The 26995-nt window shown below is 33.8% G+C and overlaps 3 protein-coding genes and 1 non-coding gene across 8 annotated transcripts; 3 read left to right on the top strand and 1 right to left on the bottom strand.

Moving 5' to 3' along the window:
* The first annotated feature begins 256 nt into the window (after positions 1-256).
* LOC105777103 (eukaryotic initiation factor 4A-14) lies at positions 257-3484 on the top strand. Its single transcript, XM_012600168.2, has 5 exons — positions 257-455; positions 1619-1688; positions 1815-1921; positions 2067-2497; positions 2595-3484. Exons 2-5 carry the CDS (start codon positions 1621-1623, stop codon positions 3228-3230), a joined length of 1242 nt encoding a protein of 413 aa, XP_012455622.1. The 5' UTR covers positions 257-455; positions 1619-1620; the 3' UTR covers positions 3231-3484.
* Positions 1329-1439, top strand: LOC128034377 (small nucleolar RNA snoR98). The gene has a single exon (XR_008190502.1). It is a non-coding gene; the product is annotated as a small nucleolar RNA snoR98 (small nucleolar RNA).
* A 14637-nt stretch (positions 3485-18121) lies between the features above and the next one.
* On the top strand, positions 18122-18884 carry LOC105777216 (uncharacterized). The gene has a single exon (XM_012600346.2). The coding sequence runs from the start codon at positions 18313-18315 to the stop codon at positions 18649-18651; it is 339 nt and encodes a 112-aa protein (XP_012455800.1). The 5' UTR covers positions 18122-18312; the 3' UTR covers positions 18652-18884.
* A 591-nt stretch (positions 18885-19475) lies between these two features.
* LOC105777215 (probable phospholipid-transporting ATPase 4) lies at positions 19476-25884 on the bottom strand. Of its 5 annotated transcripts, XM_052622313.1 has the most exons (12): positions 25495-25884; positions 22981-24890; positions 22775-22885; positions 22368-22644; positions 22161-22249; positions 21962-22034; positions 21636-21845; positions 21380-21505; positions 20842-20940; positions 20562-20753; positions 20130-20463; positions 19476-20011 (listed from the first exon to the last, which is right to left on the bottom strand). In XM_052622313.1, exons 2-12 carry the CDS (start codon positions 24768-24770, stop codon positions 19896-19898), a joined length of 3417 nt encoding a protein of 1138 aa, XP_052478273.1. In that variant the 5' UTR covers positions 24771-24890; positions 25495-25884; the 3' UTR covers positions 19476-19895. The 5 variants fall into 5 exon arrangements, with proteins under 5 accessions (XP_052478273.1, XP_012455798.1, XP_012455796.1 ...); XM_012600344.2 differs by having other exon boundaries at positions 19476-20463; positions 20574-20753; positions 25495-25864; XM_012600342.2 differs by having other exon boundaries at positions 19476-20463; positions 25495-25859.
* Positions 25885-26995: the final 1111 nt, after the last annotated feature.

Raw genomic sequence — 26995 nt, forward strand, 5'->3', positions numbered from 1 at the left:
ATTTAATATTTTTAATTACATAAAGTAAAATTTGATATATTGTTATTTATTTACGAGTAATAAGTAGAATTTCGAGTTTATTGGAGTAAATCTAAATCAAAATTTGGACATAGAGTTATAAAAACATAGAGACCAAGCCAATCCAATCAACTAAGGACATAAACAGAATAATGGAAAACAAGGAAGGGCAAAAAGGGAAAGAGGGGAAAAAAGAAAAGGGTTTTTGATGTGAAGTAGGAGTTGGCCAGGGTTATTCAAAAAAAAAGTTGAAAGGGTTATATAAAAACCTAAAAGAGGAACAATTCCAAGCACTTAAGATTTGTTGTATTGTTATTTTGCCTTTTCGCTATCGTCTTTGCCTATCAACTCCACGGCGCAGATCCGAGGAGTCTCTATTTCTCAATCCAAACAACCGCTCTAAACACTCTCTTCTTTTATTGCTCCTACTCTTCCAGGTTGCTCCTTTTTCCCTCTTTTCTTCTCTTTTTTGTTTTGTTTTGTTTGGGTGTTTGTGTTTGATTGGTTTCTTGTTGAATCTATGTTTTTCTTTTGTTGGGTTTTATTTGATGTTTATTGGATTCGTTTTACTGTATGGGATCTGGGTTTGATCTGTTTTCTTTTTATCTTTCTGGGTTTCTGGTTTTGAGATTTATCAGTTCACGTAGTTTTTCTTTAAATATTTTGAGATTTGAGATTTTAATAAGTTTGTAGCTCAGCTAGACTAGCCTTGCTATACGTGTTTATCAAAAGTTTAAAAAAAATTGTTGGATTTTGAATAGGAATAGAAGGAATAAAAAGGGGTTGTATTTTATTAGGTTCCAAATGGTAGGAATTTGGAAAGTTTATAGTAACCTGAGCTTCTGTTATTTAAGAAAAAAAAAGTATGACTTGTTTTCTTTTCCTTTTTGGTTGGGAATAGATCATAACTGTTATGTTTGATATTGCCAGCTTTGGGGTTGAAATCACTATAAAATTAATGCAATTTGTTAAAGGAAAAAAAATACTTGTGGAAGTGTTTTATAATGGTTTAGTTTACGGCTGAGATTTAGCAAGTATCATATTTTGTTGGAGCTGAAATCTGGATTTGGGTTTATTACAGTAAGTTGCCTGGGATTAGGATTATTAACATCAGAATGGATGTATAATTAACTGATGAGTAATGATTATGTGTTCCCTAGAAGTGTCTTCAGTTCAGCATGTGACTTGTGCTGTAATGTTTAAAGATTTGGTGATAAGAGTTTGTTAAACAGTTTTCTTTTTAAGTGCCTGGCTCCCAGTGAAATATTGGAGAAGTGGACAATGTGGTGTCTGATGGAGGATTGCGATCCAATTATCAGATAGCCATCTGCCTCTTTGTATCTTCTCCAGATATTAAATCAGAAGTTAATGCTTGCTCTCTGCTTCACATGGAGTGCAAGTTTGGCTCTTCTTTTACATTTTGTCAATATTGAAAGGCATTGACCTTAATTGCGAATAAATTTTTATAAATTTTGGTGTTTATATGGTTGGTGGCATCTTGATTTATTTATCAGTATCCTGTTATATTCTTAAACTGAAAGGCTGTAATTTGTGGGCTGAACTACGCTTAATAGCTTCATTTTTTTTCTTCCTTCTGCAGTCATGGCAGGTTTGGCACCAGAAGGATCCCAATTTGATGCTCGTCAATATGACCAGAAAATGACTGAGCTGTAAGTTTCTTGTTTGTAGTTGACATATGCTTTTCTCTCTTTGCCTGTTTTTCTATTTATGATTTATACATATAAAATGATATTTGTTTTACCATTTGGTGATGTTTATGTGGTCAAAACTCACAGGCTCCAGACCGATGGAGATGACTTTTTCACAAGTTATGATGAAGTTTATGACAGTTTTGATGCAATGGGACTTCAAGAGAACCTTCTGAGGGGTATCTATGCATATGGTATGTAATACACTGGAAAAAAAATCATAAAGTTTGTAATTTGCTTTCATAAATTCTTCACATATCATAGTCTGCCATTTGTTCGAACTAAAATAATATTTCTATGTTTTCATTTTTGCTAATTTATGCTAAATCCCCATTTAAGGTTTTGAGAAGCCTTCTGCTATTCAGCAAAGAGGAATTGTACCATTTTGCAAGGGTCTTGATGTGATTCAACAGGCACAATCCGGAACTGGGAAAACAGCGACTTTCTGCTCTGGAATTCTACAGCAACTTGACTATGCTGTAGTCCAATGCCAGGCTCTGGTTTTGGCACCCACGAGGGAGTTGGCACAACAGATTGAGAAGGTCATGCGAGCACTTGGTGATTACCTTGGTGTTAAGGTCCATGCTTGTGTTGGTGGGACAAGTGTTCGTGAGGATCAGCGCATTCTTCAAAGTGGTGTTCATGTTGTTGTTGGTACTCCTGGTCGTGTCTTTGACATGTTGAGAAGGCAGTCACTTCGTCCAGATTATATCAAGATGTTTGTCTTGGATGAGGCTGATGAGATGCTTTCCCGTGGTTTTAAGGATCAGGTTTGTTATTTCATCATGTTATCTTCCCATTCAAATGAACTTTGAAATCTTAGGTTTTGATATTTTTCTGCTCTAATAACGTTGTTATATCTTTCAGATCTATGATATCTTCCAGCTGCTTCCAGCCAAGATTCAGGTTGGAGTGTTTTCTGCCACAATGCCGCCGGAGGCCCTCGAGATTACTAGGAAATTTATGAATAAGCCTGTGAGAATTTTGGTAAAGCGTGATGAGCTAACCCTGGAGGGTATCAAGCAGTTTTATGTGAATGTTGAAAAGGAAGAGTGGAAGCTTGAAACTCTGTGTGATCTTTACGAGACCCTAGCCATTACCCAGAGTGTCATTTTTGTGAATACCAGGCGTAAGGTCGACTGGTTAACTGACAAGATGCGAAGCCGTGACCACACAGTGTCTGCCACCCATGGAGACATGGACCAGAACACTCGCGACGTTATCATGCGTGAATTCCGCTCTGGTTCATCTCGGGTTCTCATCACCACTGATCTCCTTGCTCGAGGTATTGACGTGCAGCAAGTCTCTCTAGTCATAAACTATGATCTGCCTACTCAACCAGAAAACTACCTCCACCGTATCGGTCGAAGTGGAAGGTTTGGGAGAAAAGGTGTGGCCATCAACTTTGTGACTACAGATGATGAGAGGATGCTTTTTGACATCCAAAAGTTCTATAATGTGGTCATTGAGGAGCTGCCATCAAACGTTGCTGATCTCCTTTGATGAGATTAGACACCCTTTTTGAAGATTGTTGAGGCAAGGTGTTTTGTTGTTTTGGCAAGTTTCTTATTTTTCTCCCTATCTAGCGTCTTAAGTTAAATGTTCTTAAACATATCTGACCATTGAATCCAGTTTTGCCCACTCCTTTGTGGTGGGTTTAATATGTTATTTCAAGTTTTTATGCAGCAGTAGGGTTTTTGAGTTGTATGTCATCATTTACTAGTTATAATATAAAATCATGGAAGGCATTTCATACATTTGGAGAAGGGGTTTTCTTAACTATTTCCAATGGGCTCAAATACAAATACAATGCAGCTATATACACAAGGGGGGAACTTGCATTTTGATAAAACCTTATTGGTGCACATGGTTGTCCATTACTTAAATAACAACGGGTCTAGTTCATGATCTTTCTGCATTTCGCTCTGCGCCTACGGTCTTAGGGCAGCTTTTCCCTTTCACAAAGAATATCAATATTCTCTGCAAATTTTTAACATGGCAGGCATGTGAGCAGCTCTTAGCAAATAATAGTGAAATATTTCCTCGAGGGATCAATCCATCTTCGAAAGCGAAAGGTTGGACACATAAAGGAAAAGTTTTGAGTTCTGAATTCTCTATCAAATAATTCATACACTGTGGCACTATTGTCTTTTGCACCTCGTTTCACTATACAATGACAACATAATTTACTGTTACCCATGCTATTTCTTGGTAGTATTCGTGAATAAAGTAAAGAATTAATGTATGCTAAAAAAGTTAGACTTGATAGGCTTAAATATTTTTAATTTATTTAATTCATTTAATTATTTATTTAAAATTTGAATGTAACTATCTAATTCTATCCAAGTGTTTTTATAATTAAAAAAATTAATTGTATCATAAAGAATCAATGTATGTAGTATTTGATATCTTGAATTAATCACAATTAATTTACCAAGAGATAAAAGGGAGAAGTTTTAAAATTATATCTTTTGTGATTATTCCTAGTTAAAATCAACGTAGAACCTTTGAGAAGAAAAGAAAAAACGAGAGTTGTCAATGAGTGATGCGAGACCACGCTTTGTACATTTACGATATAAACTCGCTTTAATTGATTGCATCTTCACATTAACTGCATTTAGAAATATCAAGTTGAGTACCTAGTGATAATAAAAGCCATTGAATTAAGCTTGATTGTGAATTGTCGAAATGAGAGACTGAATTGAATAAGTTGTAAAATATTATGAATTACTCAGAATATGATAAGTGCTATGAGATTGGAAGAAAATGTATTGAATGGCATGAAACTTATGTGATATGTTAATTGATTTGGTTGTGATTCTGAATATAATTGATAAATGGAAATCGTATTAAATTGTAAATGAATTGAATATTTGTACCCTATTACTGTTCGGGATGTGTCAGATATAGTTGACATGTCATAGGATTGAGTTGTGTACGGGATTACACGCTTATGCGCCAGGATGCACTTTGTGTGCCAGATACGCGCTCCGTGTGCCAAGATGATCTTTGTCTGCTAGTATGCACTTTGTGCGCCAAGATGCGTTTTGTACGCCAGTATGCATGTTAAGTTCTAGTTACCCTACTTTGGTTTATTTGATGATGCACTTTGGTGCTAGTTAGGTGTGTCGATTGGACGATCTGAGTATCTGTTCGAGTCCGAGTTAGGTTAATAAGGGTTGTAAATTATAAGTTTGGTAAATGATGTGAATATGGTAATATATGATGCCTTTTGGACCAATTGTGTATACATGTGAATTGGGATGCATGGAAACATGTTGACAATCATGTAAATTAGTTAAAAACGAGCCATGAGGACCGAGATGAATGCAAATGAGTCGATAAACGCCAGAAATGAGTTGAATAAGATGACAACAAAGGAAATGAATTGTGTATCATAATACATGAGTAATGTAATGTTGATGATATGTTATAAAGAATGTTTGATTCATGGTTAATATTGAACTGGTATGTAAGGAGTGGTTGGCTATTGATAGGTAGGTTGGAATTGGTCATACTCGTGGTAAATTGGATATATATGTTATTTTGGCATTGATACAATAATGGCTATGTTCTTTGTTTGATATTGGGCAGGTTGACAGTTAGTTTATGTATTGGCTAGATGTTATGTGCAAATTACAAATTTTAGCTTAAAGTTTAATGCTAATGCTTATGTTTTATATACCTTAGATTATAAATTTACCACTGAGCCTTATTGTTCAACGTATGATTTTTTTCACTGTACGTAGGTATAGGCGATCATCAGGAATTTGAGAAGTTGTTCCAACATCCAAAAATCGATTCTTCAACTTTATAACGATTCAAAAGTCAATAGTGTCAGATAATGTAATTTCAGGCCCCGTTTCTGTAAACCGAGCTTGTAAATATTATTAAATATGTACAAATTTATTATACAAGTGAATTGAATTTTGGATAGGTAATTTTTTCCGAATTAGTGATTAATTAGGGCCTAGAGACTAAATTGTAAAAGTTTTAACGCTATAGATTTTTAAATAGGAAATGAATTGATGACTTAAATTGCAATTAACCTGAGGTTTAAAATAACAAATAGACCATGTTAAAGCATAGAATAGTGGAGGGTAATGTTCATGTCTCTTCATTGATGGAAATTAAAATTAGTTAAAGTTAAATAACTTAAAATTTAAATGCTTAAAATATAAGATAATAGAGGAAGAAAAACATTTCACCATCTTCTTTCTCCTTAGGCTGAAACTAAAAAAAGAAAGAAAACCTAAGCAATAGTTGAAGTTTTGGCCTTGATTGGTATGTTCAAATTAGTTTATTTTCTTGTAATTTTTATGTTTTTGAGGTTCTAAGAGCTTGATTTAGCTAAACCTTGTACCAATTTGTAAACTAATAAAGTTTTCAAACGTTTCCATTGTTGATTTCTTGAAATTTTTTTTGTTAAATTGTTAGATTTTAAGCTTGGATGTGAAAAAAAAACTAGTTTGTAAAGTTTGATTGTTAGTTTTTACACATAATGACTAAAGTGAATAAAGTGTAAAATTGTTAGGAAGTATGAATAGAAATATGCATTAGAGGGTTTATTATGGATGAAAGTGAAGTCAGTTTGTAAATTGAATCTTAGATTTGAAAGTTATGCTCATTTCGATTTTAGGGACTAAATTGAATAAAATAAAAAGTTCGTATAAAATGACAATTGAGTGTGAATTTGGTTGAATATTAATGATATTCTGTGTTTATGTTAATCCGTAGCTAACGTTGATTCAGGTTTCTCTAGAGGGAAAGGAAAAGTTAAAGCCGACGACGAATAGCTCGAAATTCCTGGTATGTATTTCTATAATTCAAAACTTGTTCAATTACTGCAAATTTCAAGTTAATTTATATCATACACTATTGAGATATATCATTGACAATAATTTCAATTTACTTATTGAAATCAAGATTGTAATTGGGATAAAGACTAAATCGAATAGAGCATAAATTCCAAATTTAATTGGTAATAGACAGTTAATACGAATCGAATCAAATAGAATTATGTTATGATAGATGATAATTGGATGTAGTTAAAATATTATGGGATCTAACTACCGTGGTAAACCATCATTATCGTGTAATTTGAGATGGTAAGTCATCGTTGTCGGACAATTCGGGGTGGTAAACCATCGTTGTTGGGCAATTCGGGGTGGTAAACCATCATTGTTAGGCAATCTGAAGTGGTGAGTCATCATTTTCGGGCAACCCAAGATGAAAAAATTGATGGATTATAGAAACCATTGTTGTCGGACAATACGAGGTGGTAAACTATCATTTCTGGACAATCCGAGGTGTTAAGTCATCGTTGCCGAGTAACTCGGGATGACATAATTGGTAAGTTATAGAAACCATCGTTACCGGATAATTCGGGGTGGTAAGTCATCATTACTAGGTAGCCCAGGATGACAGATTGAATTGAGTTGATGATGAACTAATGAGTACTTGAATATAAATGAGCTCATAGATTGGAATCAATTGAAATGGTAATACTGAATCATGCTTAAACATATACAAACATGGTTTTATACAAGTAGCATATATGTAAAGACTAAGCCTAGTTTAATGAATAAATGTTTAGCATGAGTAATTGATAAGTGTATGGTCACATGAAATTCATGTCTATTTATGTAATGGCTTGAAAATTTATAAGAGTTAATTATATTCATGTGTATAAGATTACTTGTTGTGCCTTATATCATAGTAATACTACTAAGTACTTTTACTTAGCATACAGTCTTGTTTTCTCATGCGTAGGTACAAGTAGATTTTTAATAAGTAGAATGTTATTACAGCATCCAGCAAATGACTCCCGACTTAGCAAGTTTTTCATTGTCTTATTTTTTATTTTGAGGGTAAGTGCCTTGATTGAGTAATTTTGGTATAAATTGTAACACCTTCACCTGTCCCGATCACTAAATCCAGGTATGGAGTGTCAAAAATGGACCCGATTTGAACCGAGGACCAATTCTAAGCTTAATGAATTTAAGATGAACTTATTTAAATAATGTATGTATATCTTACAACAAAACCACTAAATTAAAGTAAAAGTTTCCTATCTCCAATTCTGAACTTTACGGTAACTACTTCATTACAATGCAATCAACCCCGAGGCAAAGCCTTTGAAGGTACCGTTTTTTTATGTGCATGACACCCTACTAATGATGATCTTGAATCTAACATGGTCTGGCTTCGTCCCTTATCAAGTTCCTAATCTTACGAATCCCACAACCACAGGTCAAAACCCCTAGTAAGTTCGAATGAACTTAGTGAGTTTCTTTACCATATTACACAAAAAATAAACCCCATCTAACAAAGTTTAAATAGAAAAGAACCCAACACACATTACTCCCTGTTTCGTGTAGATGATCCCGTTTTGTCTGGAGTGTCAGACTCCTGTTAGCCTTTCACCTTTCCTTAATGGCGGAATGATCGCTGAGCGATCGTTACTTGATTTGCTTATGACCATTCAACCAATTCTGGTGAATTCTCACTTGTCCTTATGACCGCCTCCGGACATACTAACGTCTAGAGTGTGAATACTGCAATAAAATAGAGAGTTATGAGGCAATATCCTCAAGTATACGAGTCGAGTTGTAATATAGATTTTATAATGAAGTAGGTGAGTACTCCGAGGATCGTACCCAAGGGGGCGAGTACTAAATCAATCTTACCTAAACAATTAAATATCTAATTAATACTTTATGTAACAGCCTAATTTTTAGTAGTGTCAGAACAATGATTTGAGATCACTAAATTCGATGAAAAAGTTAGAAAAATTTATTAATTAATAATTATAAGTTAAGCGTGATTTTAGAAATATTTTTGAATTAGTGAATTTTGTGATTTAAAAGAAATTATTAGGTAAATTGGGTCGAAAATGAGGTATCGAGACCTCGATATTATAAACTGAGCCGTAAATATTTTTATAAATATTTACGGAGTGTCATTAAGGTAGTATTAAAGTTTCGTTAAGAAATTTTAACGTTTCGATGGTTAATTGACTAAAAAGGATAAAATTGAAAAAAAATATTCCCGGGACTCCATTTCAGTAAATTGGACTCGTAAATATATTTACGAAGTTAGTTGTGTAGTTAATTAGGTTTTAATTAAGTGAATTTGTCTAAATTGAGGTTACTTATGAAAAGGATTAAATTGCAATAAAGATAAAAGTTTAATTATAGATTAAAGAATGTTAAAAGGACCAAATAGGCAATTATGCCATCAGCCTAAATTGAGGCGGCATAAGAAAAGAAATATCTAAGATATTTTTAATTTAAAATATATATTATATATTATGTTTACTTAAATAATAAGTATATTGTTATATTATATTATTATAATAATAATAAACCAAGAAATAAAAGAGAAAGAAACAGAATTGAAAAACGAAACAGAGAAGGAGAAAGGAGAAAGAAAAGAAAAAAAAGAGAATTGGGGTTTTGAAGTTCCAAGCTCAATTGGTAAGTTAATTGAGCTCCTTTTCTTGTAATTTTGATATTTTAGAATCCTAGAACAAAATACTACTTGATTTAAGTTGAAAATTTGAAAGTTAGTAAATTTTTATATGTTGTTCATGTTGAATTAATTGATGAATTAGGGATTAAATTGATTGAATTTCAAGTTAAAAGTTAGTAAAAGGTTAATTTGTAAAATAAAACATAAGTTTTGAATTAATAGGGATTAAATTGAATGAATTTTGAAATTACGGATTTATGGTGAAAATGAAGAGTTAAAATGAGTTTATAGTAAGAATTAAGAGAGCATACGGAGTTAGATTGGGAAAGTAAAATTAGTATTGATAAGGGATTAAATTAGAATTTAGGTAAAGTTTAGGTATAAATGGAAATATTTTAATGAAATTGTGTATTAATGATTTTCAATTGTTTAATTACGTAGCTAATGTCGTGCAAGAGTCATTGTCCGAGAAAGGAAAGGAGAAGGCGAACAAGGAGTGACTCGAGAGAAATTTCAGTTAGCATTACTATAATTCGAATTTAATTATTAATTGTTAAATTTTAAATTAATATACATGATAAGCAAATTGAGGTAAGTATCACGATTGAATTGAATGATAAATACGTATTGGTATTGAATTTATTAATAGTAATTGTTGAATTTTGAATAATATGTTTAGTAAATAAAAATAAGGTGAATACCGATATTGAATTAAATGATATTGAATTGTATATGAATTGAAAAAAGTGAATTAAATTATGAATATGTGTGAATATGTGAATTGTGTATTGATTGAAAAGTGGTTTGAATTGAACCGAAGTATGATTATATGTGAATATCTGAAATATGTATTGGTATTGAATTGTATATTGATTAGAAAGTGGGAAGTAAATCTAAATTGAATTGTGATTGAATCGAAAGTGAATTTGAAATAAAAAATGATTTGAATACCCTATTAACTAGTTTAGTTGAGTCGGATATAGTTGGCATGCCATAGGATTGGAAGTGTTCAGGGATACTTCGACCTTGAGTCGATGAGACACTGGGTGTCATACTGTTACTTCGGATAGATTCGATGAGGTACTGGGTACTAACTTTCTTCAGCTCTGCCGATGAGACACTGGGTGTCACTTTATTGCTTCGAACTATCCAATGAGGCACTGGGTGCCATTCGGGTGTGTTTGGTTGGATCTGTGTATCCGCCAATGTCCGAGTCTTGTTAATAGGGGTAAATAATTGAAATGAGAAAATTTGAATAAGTGTGATTGATTGAGCTATGGAAAGAAATGAGAAAGTGAAATTGTGAGTTGATATGTGAATTGAAAATCGAGATATGAGATTTGAAGCTATGAACCCAAAGTTTATGATGTGATTAAGAATAAATTTTTGTTATATGATATTAATGAGTACAAATTACAATAGAATTGATATTGAATATAGTGATAAATTGAATGAATTGTATATGAATTGAAATGAACTATTGGAATGAGATGTGAAAAATCCAATGGTATTGAGATAGTGAAATAAGGTATGAGTACAATTAAATACAAGATTTGAAATATTGCTTATTGTTATTAATTATCAAGTTGATTTAAAGTATGAGATAATTAATGAATAATTGTAGACATAAATTAAATGTATATAATTTATCGATTAATGTTATTAATTTGAATTATGGTAATACCACTGAGTATACCTATACTCAGCGTACGGTTGTTTCCGTGCATAGGTTAGTAGAAAGCCAGTGTCCGGTCCAGCATCCAGAGCAATCTCGACTTCAGAGAAATTTTAGTGATGTACCTTTGTTTTGATAATGTGGCATGTTCCTAGGTGATGTATAGGTTAAGTATAAGAGTTTTGTTATTACGGTTGTAGAATGATGTTTAAATTGGTTATACGTATGAAATGGAACTAAAATGACATAATTTATACAAATATGAAATGAAAATGATTAAAGTATGCTATGTCTGTTATTTATTTGTGAATTAGTTATAAGTTATCCGATATGTCTAGTAATGCTCTATAACCCTGTTTCGGTGACGATTTAGGGTTAGAGGGTGTTACACTTTAAGTTATAGTACGAGAGTAAAATAAGAAATATGTTTAGGGTTTGTAAAATAATAAAATAACATAAAAAGAAATTAAAGTTGCTAGAGATAGAGATAAATAAAGTGAATCAAATCTGATGATGGATGATCAGCTCGCTTCAGCAATCCCAATTAACTGTCGTCTCAGGTTCCTCGTCAACCAACTAGTCGCTACCCTAGTAGGATCTTCCGATCTTCCACTAACACAATGAGTCAACAAGATTTATTTATCTTCCGACCTCACAGTCCAGATTAGCTTGGGTAAAGGTGTTCACGAATGGGTAATACCAATTTTGGGTTAATTCCTACTTTGATGACTTCCCAAGGGTGTCAAGCCTAGGGTTTGTTTCACATTCTTCTTTTTTCAAACAATTGATCCAGTGAGTAACCTTACAAAATAGTTAAAAAATCATGCCCCCACTCGCTAATCCCCCTTAGAAGGATTAGTTCCTTATGGCTTTAATAAACAACATGGAAAGAATGGAAGAATTGATCATGAAGAATGAAACGGAATAGAGAGTTTAAGAAAGCCTTATTGATATTGAATAATACAAATCCACAAAAGTTGATCTTACTTTACAATCAGATCTCTTGAAGAAATAAATAAGCTAAACTATGAAAACCTAAGAGAAACAATAAAACAAATCTAAAACATAAGAAAAGAACCTGAGCTAATAGAATGGTGTCTATAATGTATGCCACAGAGGTTTATTTATAGCCTTCAGGTAGTCGTCATCCTTAACCCTAGGTTAGCTGACGTTCTCAAGCTTTAAGTTTGATTGTGCAGATCAAAACACCCTTACTTCATATTTTATTCTCGTCACAGAGTCGATGTTGTGACACACCAAGACCTGTGTCCCGACATAGCAACCAATATGCTCCTCTGCAGCCATCTTCAATGGTATGTCGCGACATTGAAGACTGTCTTTCACTTTCTCTATTTTTCTCCCTATGTTGCGACATTAGATCTCCCATGTTGCGACATGGCGTTCAGTATTGGCTTGAAATGCTTTCTAATGGTGTCCTGCACACTCGCGAAGTACATTAGTTCTCCTTTAAGCCTCATTCGACCTTTAAGGTCAATAAAAGACTTGATTTGCATATTTTATTGAATGTTCGTAAAACTAAATAAAATTAATTAAACATAACAAAAATACTTGTATGCAAGCTCCTTAAATGTGAAAACTAGTTTAATCTGCTACACCTAATTACGGTAGCTCACCATACACATATCGCCCGTTCTCCACCCTAAGTCTGGTGGATAAACTGACATTCTACTCTTCATTTGGGTTGGAATGTTGTTTGAGATTACTTCTACATAATTTGCCCTTTTTGTGATACCTTGATTTTAAAACATAATATGCTCGTCTGCATTGAACCGATTGAGTTATTTTTGGAAAAAATACGCTTTGAAAACAGTTTTCTTACACAGCAGAAAATTAAAATTTTGAAAATCGACTCGGTTTGTGATATTTATAGCAAGAAACCTTAATTGAATACATACTTGTATTTTTGGATATGCGAATCCTTGATGTTTTTCAACTTTCAACCAAACGATCTTCTTCGCTATTCTCGTACCATGAACTACTTCGAGTGTGGGGTCGAACCAATTGAACCAAAACAAAGAACTAGAAAAAGTTTTCCTTTTGGGGTGAAAACGAAAATTCTCTCTTCTTTAATAGAAACCAGTAAAATTATTATTCTAGAAAAATATAGGCATAATTGCAAAAAAAAAAAAACCCTCAACGTTTGGGCCCTTTTAGTTTTGTGCCATTGATCTTTTTTCTATTGACACGCTCAACGCTATGATTTTTTTTTGAAATCAGTCCAATTTTAACGGTAAACGTGAGTTGACCGTCAGTCAAATGACAGGTCAACGAGATAACCTATGTGGCGTGACACATAATCACAACGACATCATCGGTGACATCATCAAAATAACTTTTTTTTTATTTTTTTCATCTTCTTTCTTCTTCTCTCTTCCCCTCTAACTGGTTTCCCAGATTTTCTCTCTTTCCAAACACCCATTTTCGCTTCACTCCCCTCATTTCATTCCCAGTCTCTATTGGCAACCCACACAATATCCTTGGTTAGAACATTCTTCATCTGAAAATCTGAGAAAGAGAGAAAATCTGAGATTTCCTAAGATCAAAAGTTCATTTTCTCACTAAACCAATAATGTATGGAAACTATATGTTAAGGCATTTAAGTTTTCTTAAAGGGAAAGGAAAGTTATGATTCTAAATAAATCAAAAAATTAATTACTCAAATTTCATCATTGACTGCTAAAATTTTCCTAAACCCTTCAATCTAAAGACTACCATTTTTAATCATAGTTATTTGAGTTTCACAACTTGCTTTGTTCATTAAGAGAACAAAAGAATCAAGATTTCGATAGAAAGATCATAGCCTATTATGGAAATATAATTGACAAGTTAAATCTCTGGCAAAAAAAAAAATCTATTAACATGAACGTAGGAAAAACGAATCAAAAGGCCATAAAAGGAAGAGCTTTCGCATAACTAAAGAAAGCCCATTTTACCAACTTCATTCAAGAATCAAAATATCATTTCTTTAAAAAAACCCAAATATTCAAACTTTCCAGACATTTCAAAATAGGAAAAGAGGACTCACCCGACAACTTGGCGATAGCCAAGGTAATAGTATCGCTGCAAATTTCTTCCCGTATGAGAAACCAGGCAAACCATTGTCAAACAAAATGGAAGAAACAATTGAAAAATTGAACAGAGAACAGTTCAAAACCCAAAAATATTTTAGAGCCAAATATATTCAGTTAAAAAGCAATCAACAAATTTATTGAGTTGAAATGGGTATTTGAGAGAGTGAAATACAGGTGTAGGCATGAAAATGGTAGTGGGGTGTGTCTGTGTTTTTTTACTGTAACAGCAAAGAAGAGAGAAAGAGTGAAGAAGAAAGAATGAAACAAAATGAAAAAAAAATTGTTAAACAATTTTTTAGATGACGTCATTGTGCTTATGTGGCACGCCACATAGGCTTATTTTGTTGATCGGAGCTTGACTAACGGTCAACTCACATTTACCATTAAAATTGGGTTGATTTCTGAAAAAATCATAACATTGAGGATGTCAATAAAAAAAGATCAATGGCACAAAACCAAAAACCCCCAAACATTGGGGTTTTTTTTGCAAGTATGCCAAAAATATATTTAAAAGTTGAAAATAAATTCTCGCTATATTTTGGTAGAGTAACAATCTCTCAAAAGTTGTGTAAATAGCTCTACCAGTGCCATCTATTTATAAGAAGAGAAGGTAAAACCCTTATAGAGTTGTAGAAGTTTATTTTCACTAGAAGAACAATATCCTAGCCTATCTAGGATATAAGGGGTAGCAACCCTAGTTAATGATCCAACCCAGATCAATTTTTCTATTTCCCAAAATAAATTTTAATAGCTACATATTAAATAATTTTATCATCTCAATTTTACCTCGGTAAAATTTTGACAATTTTACTCCAGTAAAATTTAGAGAAAATTTGTTCAATATGTCACAACTCAACATGTTCACTATATCCGAATTATTTATTTTTATTTTCGGGCTTCAAAATGGTCCAAAAATATAAACTCATTCTTCCATAATTTTTTAAGTAACCCTATATAGGATTGCAAATTTTCATTTTCATTTTTAGAAACGTACATTCATTTTTAAATGATTCCATTTCAGGCAAAACCATAATCATTCCTGAAACAACTATTTCTCTTTTTCTATTCATTCAATTCATTTCTATTCAAACACGCAATTTATTTATGGTTTCAACGAGCTAGCGGATAGACCGATTGGACATATGTAGTTGAGGCTCAAATGATTTATAATTAAGTTTCGGCTTTTCACCTATTGATTATAAATTCATTTAGTCACGAAGTCATTCCACTATAGTTTCGACTTTTCACCTATTGATTATAAATTCATTACAAAAGCAATTATTTAGTGCTTATCTAATGACCTTATCATAAATGTTTTACTCTCATAGGATATCATTGATCTCTTTGGGATAATATCCGATCTTCTAATATGATCCTATTTATCTCATGGTAACCATTACATCTTCCTTAATGAAAAGTCAATTACTATAAAATACATCTTCCTTAATGAAAAGTCAATTACTATAAAATAGTAATCAAGTCATCCATCACAAAGACAAATGTCCCCTAGCCATGTTTACTTTTCATCAACCATATAATGCCAATGAGAGGATATTATTTACCCATGTTTTGGGCTATGAATTCTATTGTTGTGAATGACACTACATACTAAAGAAGTCACACACCTAACGCACCAGCTTTCGATTCCTTATCTATTTGAACTCAGGCTTTTACTTACATCAAAGTGTACATGTCACGCATGCATAGTCCACAATCCACTCAAGATTTAGGTACATTACACTATGAACTTCACAAGTGAATAAATCCATAAACATATTTAGTATCTATTCTGCTTGGGTCTTGTCCGATGCATTGTCAGTCCAGTCAGTCACATCTAGTTTTTTATCTTCTGGGAGTCATTTGCTTCGATACCCAAGACAAGACATCTCCTCATTTGAACTTGATAGACGACATATTAGTCTTTCAATCGGTTTGCTCACTTCCGATTAGACTAAGGATATGTTTAGGTTCATCTACTGATACAATCTATCTTTTCGTATTACGATCCGACTACATAATACTGCTTAGTATTAGTTAAATATTAGATAACCAATGAGCAATATTTACTTTCATTTTACTTTCCTTGCAAAAACCATTTGAAGACAATAATACAAAGTATATTAATTGTAATTAATGAATTTGTTTTATTAACCAATCTGTTCAAAAAATTACAAGTGTACATTGACGAAAGTAATACACTTAGGGTACTAGATCCAACACTTATAGTTTCCAGCAGATTGTTATCTAATTTACCATTCTAGTTATCGATCTCCTTTTATGACGGTTCCCCATGGAACTACTCATTGGCGGATATACTCGTAATAGATTTTCCTCAAAGAGAAATAGTTTTGACTGACATATTTGTCTATTGTACCGTCTTTACTAGTACCTCTTTAGTACCGTCCTTGGCAGATATACTTGCAAAAACTCTTTCTGATACTTTCGAGTGTTGCAATAGTTGTTGAGACAGATTCAAAAGAGTGCAATAATGATGATAAATAGAGTTGTCCATGGGTCGAGTTAGACCGAATAAAAAATTTAGGCCTATTTTTTAGGCTCGGGCTCTGCCCAAAAAACGGGCTTAAAATTTTGCCCAAGTCCTACCTAGATAAAAATACTAAAACCTGAGCCCGACCCGACCTACATTAATATTTTTTATATTATTTTTATATAAAAATAAATTTAAAAAACATAATACATCAAATACACTAAAAACATTAAAATAAATGTTTTTCAGCAAATGGAAAAAAAATTTAAAAAAATTATACTTAAATAACAATAAGATAAGTGTAACTTAACAAGCAAACACCTTTAAAATAGTAACAAATTAATAATAAAATAAGAGTTATACAATATTCAAACAATAACAACAAAATAGTAGCAATATAATAACGAAATGATAGCAAAACAATAAAAAAATAAGAACATTTTTTTTGCAAATTCTGGTGGGCTGGGCTAGACTGAAAAAGCTTACCCGAAACCCGACCTGTTCAAAAAATGAACATTATTTTTTTTTTCCAAACTCATTTTTCGGACCTATATTTTTGTCCAAAACCTCCCACTTTTTAGGCGGGTCTTCGAACCGGGCATGGACAAGTCTAGTGATAATGGTGGTTATAATGATGTTGTTGATATGATAAAAAAAGTTGTTGGAAAATTGTAACCTAATGTGTAAAATAATAAGATCCTCAAATTGATAGTTTCACTCTAAAGAAAGACAATTAGAGATTAAATGAAAAAATAAATAAAGATGTATTTCTTATTGATCGAGAGTTTGAACCAAAAGAGGTGCAAAAAGTGTTAGCTGCTACTCAGGAGATTCTTAAGAAGTTGAGCTTCAGAAGTGAAAATTTTGATGAAATACTAGTTGTTGGAAGAACTAAAACATGTCACAGAGGCCTAGGTTACATTGGTAATGACGAGGAAGCTTGTTCTCCGTCTATTTTTGTTTAAGCTAAAGATCATATTGTTCCTCCTCCATAAATAGGTGAAAGGAGATTAAAAAGGCCTACACGTTACTACCATGAAAATATTGGCCACATTAGACTATAATGATACAAGATGCAGGACGATCTAAGACGAATATAAAGTTTTGAAGATAAACAACATATTAACGCCCGAGTTGAATATAAAGTTAGTACTCATGTTGATCAAATTGAGGATATATTGATTGTCATGGATACTCGATCAATGATTTGTGGAAAAAGTCCTTATTACCCCACGAGTTACAATTCTTATTTTACAGGACTGTTGATGTAGCACCTCATCTCATCTCTTTTAACAAACCTAATGCAAACTTAACCGGGGAGAGTAAGAAGGAACATTAGAATAGAGAATAGAGTAAGGGAGAGTAATGGTGGTATTATAATGTCACTGATTTTTTGGTTAATTTATTGAACTGAACTAATCAAGGTATATGAAATGTCACAGTGTCATACATACACTGTCATCCTTGCAAATAATTGATGAATTCTTAGCAGATTGGACCCGCAACAGCTCTGCTGTCAACAGCGAGAACAATACAATCATTAAACAATTCCACAAAAATTCATAAAATCAAATGCTGTGATATTTTTCTTTTTGGTTCATAAAATGCTGTAAAGTTTAGACAAATGGCTTTCGATTCCTTCACCCATTCAAACATTAACCATTCCACGTGGCAAATACCCATCAATGAACATTCAAAGTTAGCTTTAGGGTAATCCATAATGTGCAACTCAACTGTCTTATAATATAGTGTGTCATTCCAAAGTAGAAAATGTCACATCTCACTCATTCATCTCTTCACTAACTCCCACCCAAAGAATCTTCCTCGAACAATCCTTGCCTAGAATTTTGTCCATTGATGGAGCAGTTTAGATCCAATTCATACAAGGATGGTGGAGAAATGCAGATGAAGAGTTACTATGGAGGAGGGCCAAGTAACATGCAAGGCATGAGGTGTTACAGTGAAAATTCCGTTCAACAAAACCAGCTTGGCAAGGAGATTAAGATGAAGAAAAGCAAAAGCTCTCGAGGGTCTGCTTCAAAGAGCTGGAGTTTTACTGATCCTGAGCTGCAGAGGAAGAAAAGGGTTGCCAGCTACAAGGTTTATGCTGTTGAAGGCAAGATGAAAGGGTCTTTCAGGAAAAGTTTCAGGTGGATCAAGGACACTGCAACCCAAGTTGTCTATGGCTGGAGGTGATCCATCATCAATGCCCATGGCTCATCTCTTTGTTTTGTTTGAGGTTTGTGCTTTTACTATGTTGGTGAATGATGGATGAAAAACTTGAGATTAGGGGCGAAGTTCCCCTTTTATTTAAGAATCTTGAATCTGAAATCTTCATAAACTATGGAATGTGAAAATTGATGTTTCTTGGATGAGTTTCTACATTAAGCTCAATAAACTTTTTTCTTAATGAAAATGCTATTGATTTCTCTGATTGTGTTAATTTAGCTTAGTTCATGGTTTATGGGGCTATGTTGCAACATTAACAGTATCTGTGTTGCAATTGATATTGCAACGGAACTTGGTAAACTAGAAATAGATTTAACTTTCCTTGACAATGTATTATCCTCTTTTTGTTACCATAATAGTAAACATTACATAAATGTGACATTTTTGTACCAACACACTGTTGAATTCCCTTGCAACCGAGTCCGAGTCATGTGTAGATCTCCTTTGAGATACAGTAATAATTTTTACACCAGGAAAAGTAAGCATTTATGGGCAATCCCTCCAATGCAATCCTTTTTTCTCACCTAAGCGGCTGGCCATTGATGTTGAGTTTGACTGACATTTGAGCCCACAGAGTAAAAGCTGCTGATTCATAGCCCAACATGACACCAACCATATTATTTACTATAAAACTTTAGTCATGGGAGATGAAACCAAGAAAATTAAATGGTGGTTTATAGCTTTTGAATTGCAACCAACTAAAATAACTCAAAAATAATAATATAGTCAATGAACAATAGAGAACAAAACATGAAAGAAGTGTTGTAATAATAGTTCTAAAGAAGCAAAGATTGGCCTTGTGTCAAATCCTACCTTTTTTTCCCTTTACATATACAGTTTCAACATTCTACATTATACAAGAGTAACATCAACAAGCCAAGATATGGCAAGTTTCTAAACAATGATGAACATATTCTTCTACTATTTTCACAGGCCACCGCTCTTACATTTGTCAACTAGTGTACATGCAATAACCCCCCCTAAAGACATCAACAAGCTAATAATAACTAATGATAAAAACAAAGGCCTCAAAAGTGACACTGCAAATGGCCAGAAAAGAAAGAACCCTAAACATCTTCAAAAATACCTAAGATTGACTGAATGTTGTTATGATGAACGGGCTGGACTATGAATCTCTGAAGACGGTTGTTTTCTTTGCAACTTCCCTTTTAACTGCCTGATCTTTGCATCTACCCGTGCTGAGAACCCGATCATGGTCCTTTCTCTGGCTCTCGATCGCTCCCTAGTCCACATGCGTTGATCCTCGACGTCTTTCTTGTAGTACTTGATCTCTTGGATGATATGATGATCCAATGGGTGGAAACATCTTTGGTAAGATATATGGGCCAAATATGGGAGATTACAAGCGATGGTTACTAAAAGGGTGGCCAACCAATAGATCGGTGCTGGAGCGAGAGCTTCTACTAGAATTTGGAAGGCATTACCTGAAATGCTGGGAGATAGCCTGCCATAAACAAAGAGAAACAAATACCAAGTGGCAATGCTTCCCCATATAAAGAGGTGCTGGATCCATGTGAAGTGGCTCATTGTGAAGGCAATCTGGCAATTGAGCGCCCAAATGATGCACGTGAACATTGTTGTTCCCAAAGCAGGCATACTAGCAGTCTGTCCTTCCTCACGGAAAGCTTGATCATAGAAGATGATGATATTGAGGAAGAAAATAATGAGAGAGGAATAAAGGCCATTGCCCATCCAACCAAGTATCTTATACCAGTCGAAAAACAAATTTTTAGGTCCTTGCTGATATACTGCAGGAAACTGCAACACAAATAGGCATACAAAATCTTATAATAAAGTCGCTCGTGGCAAGGATGAATTTTGTTAATAAGAAAATTATTTACAGAGCACAGATTAACCTGCAAGCAGACCTCAGAAGAAACATCTTGCTCGAAAACTCCTAGTGAGATTACAGGCAATGATGTAAGAAGAACATTGAACAGTAACATGTACCAGTCATCATAAATTGATTGTCCAGAAAACCCAGCAAATGCCTCAAAGTAGAAAAGGGTGAGGCCAAATGCTATATTCTTGTAGAAGAAATAGCAAACCTGAAGGTCGAAGTGGAACAGAATTAGAGGTTGACCAAGCAGAAAGAGTGCAAGAAAATGAAAAATGAAGGCAATCCCTCATTATTACCATCTGTGCAATCCTCTTATAACACCAGTGTCCATGGACAACAAGAAGTCTTTCCAAGAAACGAAACTGGGCAATGGAGAAGTCACTGGCCATTACAGCCTGAAAAAGCGAACAAGGTAGGTAATACACTAACATACAGAAAAAAACTCAATTAACAAGCATCATGTCCAAGACAGAACTGCTAAAGATAGGGAAGGAAATTTTTGTCAGCAATTGAAGAACAAATGCTTACAATTTTAGCAAGTCATGCTCCAAACATTTCTAAGAACAGCCAAAAGAAGCCTAACAATTACTTTATCTCCCAATGAGGATGGCTGTATAAGCTAAGGTTTATATCTGTGTGTGTCTCACAAATTCAAAAAAGGACCAAACTAGCAAATTCCCATCTAAAGCCCAGTTCTAATGAGATGATCTCTTCTCTTCAAATTTCATACTTATATATAAATATCCTTAACATAAAACTATATAAAGGGTTTGTTTGCTACTAGCATTACAGGCAGACATTGCAACTGTACGAAGAGGGAAATACGTTACCAACCTGCATACCTTCTACACCACTGATGCCAACTCCAATATCAGCTTCTTTAATCATTCCAACGTCATTTGCACCATCACCAATAGCTAAGGTGGTTTTCCCAGTTCCTTCTTTTACTAATCTTGTTACCTGGTACCAAAAGGATGTACTAAATAAATAGAATATGCAATAAGATCTCACCATGAGGAGTCTCACCTGATTTGATCCTTTAAAAACTTAGAACAAGCGGGGAGGAAGAGAAAGGAAAAAGATATCTTACTAGTGCCTTCTGCTTGGGAGACACACGACAGCATATGACAGGTGCACACTGAACTGCTAACACTAGGAATTGCTGTTTCACATCATCCTCCAAGGCATATGCAAGAGTCTTTCCATCAATGATCAATGCGAATGCGGCATGTGGATCTCTTTCGAGTTTGATCATTTGTGAAGCATTGGTAATTTGCAACAATATATTCTCCTTAACTACCTAATCATTAACGAAGAGAAAATAAGTCAGACGTCAATGAAATCAATTTCCTGAAGAAAAATTCCTGTCCTTTCACACACAAACGCATGCGCGTACAGACACAATAAAAACCATACCTCTTTGGCATCTGAACTAATTTCTGTAATGCAGATCTGCTTCATGCCTTGTCTTAGCAGACTGCAAGCATATCTACATCACAAAATGAAAATTTTCACTAAATTGCTTTCATGGAGCATCTTTCCATCAGAAATCCAATTTCAGGTTCTGATTAGATGAGGTAAAAGAAAGCTTAATATTGAATGGCATGAGACAGACCCTATATTTATAGCAGTTTCCACCTTGTCCCCTGTCAAAACCCAAATCTTCAGGCCAGCTTGTGCAAGTTTATCTATACATTGGGGTACCTGAAATGAAGAAAGTTAAAACAGGTTGATGTAAGCCAGAAAAAAATAAAAACGGAAAAAAGGAATTAGAAAAAGAAAACTAAGTTTCTTGGAGAAAGCAAACTGTGATATAACATACCCCCTTTTGCAATTTGTCTTCCACAGCAGTAGCACCAACGAGAATCAAATCCTTCTCCATCATCTCTGCAATGTTTTCAAGCATCAAATCTCTATCAGCCCCAATAGTAGTTTTTGCTTCTTGAAATTCATTGTTCCAAGCAGAGTACTCAAACTCGCCGAGCCTTTTATAAGCCAGTGCCAGCGTTCGCAATCCAGCTTCTCCATACTCATTCAAATGCCTAGTGGTATCTTCCTCGTACAATCTTCCATTCTTTGATAGCCTATCAAAAATAATGCTGACCAAACAAAGTAACAATAAATCAGTCACACACAATCATCAGGTCATTAAAGGCATATAGTGGTGAAGGGTATATTTTGCATCTATTAATACCTTGAAGAGGTCAAAAGGGCAATAGAGAGACTAACCTGTCAGCACCTTTACACAGAACAAGAATCTGCCCATCTTCATCCCTTACAATTACTGTCATTCGCTTTCTTTTGCTAGTAAATTCCAACATATTTAGAAGTTTGAACTCCCTACAAGATGCCCAGAGGACTTTTAAGAAGCTAAAACAAAAGGAATCCAGGAGAGATTAGCAAAGAGCACAAACATTGTGCATTGGTATCCCCACCTGTCAATTGTTTTCCCTGAAGCTGAATACCTTTCACGGACAAACACACTTGATTGAGTTCTTTTACAAAACTCAAAACCAAATTCTCTGGCTGCAACGAGAAAGGCTGCTTCATCAGGTGATTCTGATTCATATTTATAATTGCCTGTCTCTTCGTTCAGCTCAGGGACAGCAGTGTGACAAATTGCTAATATTCGAAAAAATAACATAATGACATCTGCATTAGGCTCATTCAACCAGTTCCCTTCCATGACGCGACTGTCCTCAAAGCTAAAACCTTTTATGGGAGATTTATGAACCATTTCATCTTTGGGAATAACAACAGTTTCAAGTTCAATTTCTTGTTGTTTGCCTTTTTGCCTGAAATCAGTTGATCTTTCTACATCCTGATCCTCAAGGTCACTAGCCATCTGCTGTGCAGCAGCAAGTTCTACTTCACTAGAGCTCATGCCATATGCAGTACCGGCAATGGAACATTTGAGAAAATCCATCTGATTGCAGGTCAAAGTGCCTGTTTTATCTGAAAGGATTGTATCTACCTGGCCCAACTCCTCATTTAAATTTGATGTCCGTGCTTGAGCAGGATTCCCAGTTTCTTCATCATACATTTGTATGTCTTGATTAATAAAAGTTGCTTGCAAAACCTTGACCACCTCAATTGAAACATAAAGCGAAATTGGTATTAAATACCCATAAAGCATGAGGGCAGTGATCAGATGGGTGACCCCAGATAATACAGGCTTTCTAGGATCATAATAATCATCTGTATTCTGAGGTTGCAGATACCACCAGTCTGGCATGTCGAACTTTGTTTTCACTGCAAAACCGATAGAGCTTACCAATGAGATCACCAAAAGGAGGCTAAAAAGAACATATATTATATAATCCATTTTCCTTTCTATTCTGCTTCTCTTCGAAGGGGACTTCGTGGCATTCTGCATGACTTTGCTATCATGGCCGGTGAAAATCACGACCCCATAGACAAAAGCTGTATTACGCAGCTTTGAATCTCTAAGGAGAATCTGGCTAGGGTCGAGGGCATAAACTTCATGATCGTATTCAAAGTTACCAATAAAGGTGTAAAGACTAGGGTTGGGATCTTCACATTTAATTTTTCCTGTGAAGTTCTTGAAAGACGCATCCTCATCCAAAGGCAATGTAACCTCCAAAGCTCTCTTTACCTTCAAGTTTGTCTCGCCATCTAAATTCATAGTCTCAACATAGCAAATTCCGTCTTCGTAACTTGATGACAGAAGTAGCAAATCCGCTGGGAAAAACTGATCCTTCTCCACTTTCACCACATCTCCAACCTGAAGCTTCTTCCATGACTTATAATCAAAAACACCTTCCCCCTTATGAAATTTTACCTTCCGACTATTAACTTTTATATCTTGCATAAACCTTCGCCAATCCTCTAAAGCTTCCTTTGCCATGCTAAGCCCTACAACAAAGACCAAGGGAGCAATCATGCTCACAGCAGAAAATGGCGAAAGGGGTGTAACTGAAACAATTGCAGCTGCAAGGAAATACAAATTGGCAACTCTGTGGAATTGTTCATACAAAGCTTTTGGTAAGAAAGTGAAAAAATTATACTTGGTCGTGGATATGTAATTTGATCGGTACTTAAAAGGTTTTTTCTTGTGCATAAGAGGTTGATTGCAATGCACAAGTCTTGAGTATCCAGGCCCTTCAATAGAATGAGGCCCCTCTTCAGTAGCTTCTGGCCTAGTACATGCGAATGTATAGAGATGACTCAGCCGGAGCCTTGCTCGAATCCTACCCCGTGTCATCTCTGAGAATCAACCTTTAAGAAAAATTAGTAGACAACTGCCAAACAAAGAATCCCCAAACCTAGCCTTCACTGGTGGATATTAATGCAGCCAGTCATTCATGGTCCCTCGCTTTAAGTCCTGGTTTCACAAACATAAAGGGAAATTCAACATTAGCATATAACTTACATTTACAAAATGAAGCTTGCAACAATTAAAGCTCCACACAAAATGCCAAACTTCAAAAGCATAAGCATTCAGAAAATTATGTCATTTAAATTACATCCTATATACATTCTAGCATAACCCAGATTTGAAAGTCTTATAGCTATAAAAATCTAAGAATAAAAGATAAATTAAGACAAATATGAGAACAAATCTACATCGCTGAAAGCTACAAGATTGAACACCCCCGAAAAAAAAAGATCCTAGGAATCTATTAAACAGAAAAAAAAAACCCAGAGTTTAACATTAAATGAAAAAGAATTGATAGCTGGGAAAAAAAATCCCATACCCAATTTCCCTTTTCATCTCAAATATCAAAATAAATAGCTCAATTTAAACAAAGATGAAATTGAAAAGGACAAATGAGACAATGGCGCAGCTAAAACTTCTAAATTTTCAACGAACAAAGAAACAGATCACTGATACTTGACACAAAATAAAAAGAAACCACAGACACAAAACTTTTAGAAAACTTAACCCAAAACAAGAATTTTAAAAGAAAATAGAAGAAAAAAAGTACCTTGAATCTGTAAGCTGATTCATCTTCAATAAATAAATTAACAAACCAACCCATTTGCAAAAAAATCATTAAAAAAGAGTAGACAATAAATTTTGCAGATCAAGGAACGACGGTAAAGAGTTTATTTTTTTATTAATTGATTTAATTTAATTATATTAAAATTGATTAATGGAGTAAATCTAGAGAGTGGCCAGGGTTTTAGGCTCAAAAGAGAGAGAGAGAAATTTTCGATCTTTGAGCCAATGACAGTAATTCCCGGTTTCCCATTGCTTTCTACAAATATTTTCTGTAATATATATATTTTTATCAATTTCCTTTTTCAGATTTTCACTACTTTGATTTTTCTTCTATGAGTTTCTTCATCTTCATCTTTTTTCTTTTTCACAAAATTGAACAGAGATCAATCTGTTCACATGGGTTCTCGTTTTCAAAAGAATGACGTGGCAATAATCTTTCTTTTTTTCTCTAAAAATGGAACAACGTTCAATGTTCGTGGACCCTTTTATCCTACGTGTCAGATCCGCACCTTAGTCTTTGATAAATAATTTTAATTTAGAGAGATGAAAGTTGTGATTAGTTAAGACTAAAGGGGCAAGGTCCTGTCTTTCCCTCTTACTACTCACTTCTTCATGTTATAATAATTTTATTTAGTTATTTTAATAAATTCACCGTTATATATTTTCACTTCAAATTTATTTTAGAGTTTTTGTTTGTGATTCAAGTGATATAAATTCAAAATTTTCATTCCTTCAATCAAAATAAATTAAATACAAATTACTCAAAAAAATTTAAGAAATTTAAAATTATAATTATTCATGCTTCATACTCGATTAATTATTTGTTTCTATTAAATTCTAAAATAAAAATTGAAAGTTGAAATATACTTTTAAATCACTGTACACTTTGTATATTTGAGTTTTAATCGTTTTACTTTTATTTTCGTGAATTTAATTTAATTTTTATATTTAAAAATTCAACTATAGTTGTTATCTTGTTAAAAAATTAATATTGAGAATGTTGATGTGGATTTTACCCATTTGAATTCATTATGATAAAATATATATTTTTTTTATTGAAGTAGTGCTCTCAAGAAAAAATAACATTCCTATTCTAATTGTAATATTAACTATTTAGAACTAACTAATGACATTTTAAAAATAAAGAACTAAATTATGTCAAAATTAAAGTGTATGTATTATACTCTAGTTTTAGCCGAAACTGAAATTTGAACAAGAAAATAGCCAAAATATGTGTCACTTTTTAAGACACTTTCTTATATTATGAAGGATAAATAATCGTACACCTTCAAAATTAAATGAGTACACGTGTTGCATGGCAAATGCCATGATCACTCTTCTGATATCATATATTATATAAAACAAGGTATGGCAACAGGCATCATATCTGATAATTTTGAATTTTGGGTACTTATTTGAGTTTCAGGATATTTGGTTTTTAGTTATATTTAAAGTTAGCCCTCTTTCTTAAATTAAGTTTTAAA

The sequence above is a fragment of the Gossypium raimondii genome, chromosome 10 (genome assembly GCF_025698545.1).
Source record: "Gossypium raimondii isolate GPD5lz chromosome 10, ASM2569854v1, whole genome shotgun sequence".
NCBI lineage: Eukaryota > Viridiplantae > Streptophyta > Magnoliopsida > Malvales > Malvaceae > Gossypium > Gossypium raimondii.